We start from the raw sequence: 5455 nt of genomic DNA on the forward strand, positions 1-5455 counted from the left end.
ATTATTATTATTATTTTCAAATAAATGTTCTTGTTGGCGATACAATTCTTCGTTGCTTTATTCATAATAATATATTATATACAAATTTAATGTAAGCTGCTAAAAAAAGCTGTCTGGAACAAGCCAACAATTGCATTGATTATGCAAAACATTAACATTTTTAATTCACATATGTTTTTCTCAACTGTATGCTATATTGGATATATTTTGAATTGACGATGTTAATAAAACTTTAAATTTAAGGATTCCTGTTTGCCTTCTGGGTTGTTGTTGTTGTTGTTGTTGTGTGTGTGTGTGTGTGTGTGTGTGTGTGTGTGTGTGTGTGTGTGTGGAGGGCGGGGGGTACGCGTGTAAGTGCGATATTATGTTTTATGAGCGTTGTGCGTGTTGTTTTCTGTGTCATGAAGTCTTAAATAAGTTTTTAATGTTTGATTGTGGATGCCTCGTCGTTAGCACCGATAAGCCTATTGTTTGTTTTTTTTTTATATTAACTAGCAAACCCGGCTTCGTCTTCGATGTAAAACATTGACATACATCGCTGTATGTATGTAATCTACGCATACACCCACGCAATATGCATAAAGCCTTTAAAGGAACATACGTGTAAATAAATAAAAGAAATCAAGCCATAGAACATCACGTGAACAGATACATACACCCAGCACGGTTTCCTCGGGACACGCAAAAAGGGTTCAAGGAAACCAGGAAACCGTGCCTTTGCCAAAAATGACTTGATGGATGTGAAGGGGGGGGGGGGGGGGGGGGGGGGGGGGGGGGGGGGAGTATACAGGGCGGTGTGGTATTTGCTTCGTAGCCGAATGATACCTAATTCGAATATTCAGCGCGTTATGTGCCCCGAAGCAAGCCGTCTCAATCTAGCTCAATTTCCGGTGATGAGCTGCGGTTGACACCTGGGTTATTCAAGTTTCTCCTTGGAAAAGACTCTAAGACAAAACTCCGATTGACTTAAAGTATTTTACCTAAACACATAGTATCACTTAATAATCATACAATAGAAATTGAGTTCAATTTTTATTTAGCACTTGAATCATAAATTTTGAGTTGATCGGCTTATCACCCACGTTCATTGAACTGACAACTATTCTTTTATATACATATTTATTTATTCGTATTTGTAGAAATATAAACAGATAGTGAGAGACAGATAAATAGATAGATAGATAGATAGATAGATAGAGAGAGAGAGAGAGAGAGAGAGAGAATATCCTTGAGTGGGTGCAAGTGCAAGGATTTATAACCGAAGAAAGGCCGCCATGGAACGAATGTTGTTAGACGGACCGTGAAAGATTAGCATGGCTTTCTTAACAGTCCAGTTTGTCAGAGGCGCTGGAGGGATTTAAGTCTTTTGTCGAAGTTACGTATCTGGTTGTCGTTGATTAAGTTATTTTCCATACAGCAACTCTCTTGGCAGTGGCTTTGGTTTGATCAGAGGTTTCCGTCGTTCTGGTGTTGAACAGATGGAGGGAAGGCTGCTACTGGATGGACGCTCCTGGTAGTTTGTACTTGGCCGCTGTTGATGAGAGAAAAACGCCAATAAACATCGGAAAGATCAATGTTAATCATTGCTATGAACTCTCTCTCTCTCTCTCTCTCTCTCTCTCTCTCTCTCTCTCTCTCTCTCTCTCTCTCTCTCTCTCTCTTGTTTTAACTTGGCAAGCGTTTGTAAAAATGGTAGAACTGCGTATTTTTGGCCCTTACAACAGTGATATAATATAAACATACCAATCGCCATAAATTGATTGATCTGGCAAACGCTGAAAAGAGTTTGGTACGTACTGTAGTTAGAAGACATGGTCCATAGTTATCAAATTGCACAGCAAAAACCTTGATTTACCTGATACTGATATAGCTCTCCGTTACAAAAATGAATAGATAAAATAATAAAAATTGAAGATAAAACGCTAGATAGATATGTAAACAGATGGATAAATGAAAATAGAGTGAAAATGAATTACCTTAATTTAAAAAAAAAAAAAAAGAAAGATGAAGCTAACACTAAATTTCACTGTCAGTCAGGTGTATTTCTGGTCAGGATATGACGCGAGGTTTTGGAATATCGTATAAATTACCAGGTTATCATTATCTTTAATGTGTCTTAAATCAATACCGTTTGCATCATTATTATTTCGTTTGTTTTATTTTTGCTTACCACAAAGAATGTTTACCATTATAGGATAGAAGAAATATTGAATTAATGTCATAAGCTTTGATAAAGTTGTACATGGCTGAAATTGAGACATGGTGATTCTCAGCCTTAATACTTTTATGTCCTGTTTATGAGAATGAGAAACATAGTTGTTTTCCCCCCAAAACACCATTACCGTACTCCTGTGTATGCTATATTGCATGGTATATAAGGCAAAAATGATATTGTTTATTATTTGACTGCTGGGGCATTACTCAAAGATTTCACATCGGGGTTTTGGTAGGATTTAGGATCTACCTCTGTTCACTCTTACTCAGTGGATTAGGTTAATCGTCAAATAGTTACGAGTTAAGTTAATAATTTGTTACCAATACTAATACTGCTTATTGTTATTTATATTTCCATAACTCTAATTTATACGTTTCCCTCGCGAACATAATTTAATACCATAGAATTCATATTCAGGACGTCAGGCGATCCCCCCCCCCCCCCCTTTCACAACGCATAATTAATAATAGGCTATAACCACCATTGGTTAAAATGACGCATGCTGTGGGCTTTTTTTCTTCCAAACATTAATTTATCTACTCTTTGTTTTCGATACACAGATGCTTCCCGGTTCACATGCTGGAGGAGTCCACAAGCTTTTAAGCAAATTTTGGAGTTTTTACAAAAGAATTAATATTTTTGACTCTTATAGAGCAGAGAGATATTTCCTTTTTATGTATTTTTTAAAATGTCATACTACCCTTACATGAAAAGATGTTAATCTTGATTATTCCCCTTTCTTTTCTTTTTCTTTCTCGAGAAAATTCGGCGTTTCCCGACATGCTCTCTTTTTCTGTGTTCATTGTCATCTTCATCATCATCACTTTCTTTTGTTGTTGTAATGGAATGGGTACTGGAAGTATTTATCTGCAGCAGATGAATAAGAATAAAGCGAATAGCTCATTGCTGGAAACATAAAGAGCATTCTAATAAAAGGACAATTTAAGAGCTCACCCTGCCCGGTAAAACATCAAATTGATTAAATAAAGAATTGTAATTACTATTAATTACCTGTGGTAAAAGTTGATGAGGCTGTTCCTCGCCAAAAAGCACAGTTTGTTGTTGTTTTAATGAATTCTTCTCTCGTGTACCATTTCCTACGACTCGCTCATGCGCAAAAGGAGATCCATGCGTTTGTGGGCGGTGATCATCGGAGTCTCGTATTCCGTTTTGTAGAAGGCGGTCACCAGATGAAATACGATCAGTGAAAGTTGCTTGTCTCTCAATCGTGTTGATATTATGTCTGTCAAAAATATTGTTGTTATGCCTATCCATGTCGAGTTGGCTTGTCCTTGTGTTCTGTCTGTCTTTCAATATGGAATTAGTCACATTATGATTTAATATCAAGTTTGAATTACCGTTTCCGGTCTGTGAGTTTAACATGGCGGAATTGCTATTATTTCCATGGGAAGGGAACGATGTGTAAATAGCGTTAGACATTTGTTTGGAGTTTGGACCGTTTCGCTGATTAACGAGAACTGGTTGTTTATCTGTGAACATTCGATTGAAGTTGTTATCACGGTTACTGAGCTCTAGACGATATCGTTGAACTTCTCGGCGGAGCCTCTCCAGCTCTAGATTTGTTTCCTGCAAGTAATCATAAAAACAGGAGTCAGTTAAAATTTTAAATGATAAACACCCCCCCCCCCCCAATCCCTTTTCACACACACACACACACAACACACACACACACGCGCGCGCACACACACAAGGAAATCAAGAATAATAAAAGATAATTAAAAAAAAAACAGTTGTAGAAAAATTTTAAAAAAAAAACAACAACAAAAAGAGAAAGACAGAAAAACATAGTCATGCCGTCAATGCTAATAATATAAGCCCAACTTGTGAGTTAATGAGTGTGCGGGTTCACGAGCGTGAGCATATTATTGGATATAATATTGCCTGACGATATAATGCCTTTTGTGTCAAGGATACTGTGCTCCCCCCCCCCCCCCATCCCTTTTCACACACACACACACGCAACACACACACGCGCGCGCGCGCACACACAAGGAAATCAAGAATAATAAAAGATAATTAAAAAAAAAAAGCAGTTGGAGAAAATTTTTTAACAAAAAAATGAGAAAGACAAAAAAACATAGTCATGTCGTCAATGCTAATAATATAAGCCCAACTTGTGAGTTAATGAGTGTGCGGGTTCACGAGCGTGAGCATATTATTGGATATAATATTGCCTGACGTTATAATGCCTTTTGTGTCAAGGATACTGTGCTTATTTGTGGATGAGCATTTTCATTGGCCTCTTGTAGACATTAGAATATTAGGTATTCTTTTGTTCGTTAGCGTTTGTTATCAACATTATATAATACAATTATTAACTACTCCACTATCTTCTTTTATTCTGAAACCGAAAGCGCTATTCAACTCATAAAGACACAAAAACATAAGCGTTTTAATTAAAAAGTAAGACCAATATATTCGCCTAATTGGGAGACAGCAGGTATTCAAGACTTTTCAAAGGATCTCATCAGGCAGTAAGCAATACGGAAACGACATTTCTTTGATTCTTGCCCCCGACTCACGAAGACAATGGACTTTGCGCGTATGTAGCATACGCTAATAAGCTCAAGACTATAATTATCGACTGTGTTATTCAGCCTGGAAACGGGAGTTGTCGAGATTAAAGAAGAAAAAAGTATCAATAACGATATTGATTTAAACACAAAAAATATAGCAGTCAATAAATGTAGTGTATGTAACAGTAACAGGAATTATAATAACGCGTTCAAAGCCTCTATCATGATAAGAAAGGAAAAACTAACTAATTCTGAATATGGCAGATTGTTTATTTCTTTCTTCTTTTTTTTTTTTTTCAATAGAGTCGTTTTAATGTGATCTGCTACGATGTGTTTCAGTTCACATATCCAGAAGGAGATGGGAACTTATGGCTCTGCATTTCTCGCTTAAGAGATACTAGGTCTATTACAAAATGATGCGATAAATAGTTATATTGAAAGTTATATATAAAAGCATAGCTGTCCGTTCAATGATCAGAACGGTTCCCATTTAAATTCAATAAAGGTGATGATGATTTATGATTTAAGTGTTGAATAAAATTTGAACTCAATCGATATTGTCTTAATAGATAATACATTTTTTGACTTCGTAAGAGAGCTCCACGGAGCTTATAATTTGGGCATGGAGAGGTATTTTCTGCATTTAAATGTTATATATATATATATGCTTACTTATTGTAGAATTCTTTCACAATGTTAAAAG

The 5455-nt window shown here is 36.3% G+C and overlaps 1 protein-coding gene across 3 annotated transcripts in view; it reads right to left on the reverse strand.

The window, feature by feature from the left end:
- Nucleotides 1-1019: 1019 nt before the first annotated feature.
- The window catches only part of LOC144965577 (uncharacterized), a 17759-nt gene continuing 13323 nt past the window's right edge, over nt 1020-5455 (reverse strand). For 2 of the 3 annotated variants that reach the window (XM_078901074.1, XM_078901075.1), the window contains exons 4-5: nt 3227-3802; nt 1020-1531 (exon numbers count right to left, since the gene is read on the reverse strand). In XM_078901074.1, the coding sequence (XP_078757200.1) occupies nt 1403-1531; nt 3227-3802 (705 nt within the window). In that variant the 3' untranslated portion in view covers nt 1020-1402. Of the gene's footprint in view, nt 1532-2921; nt 3083-3226; nt 3803-5455 lie in introns of all 3 variants that reach the window. The other variant, XM_078901073.1, reaches the window with a different exon arrangement.

The sequence above is a fragment of the Berghia stephanieae genome, chromosome 2 (assembly GCF_034508935.2).
Source record: "Berghia stephanieae isolate SIO BIC M18660-M18661 chromosome 2, UCSD_Bste_1.3, whole genome shotgun sequence".
In the NCBI taxonomy this organism is placed as follows: Eukaryota; Metazoa; Mollusca; class Gastropoda; order Nudibranchia; family Aeolidiidae; genus Berghia; species Berghia stephanieae.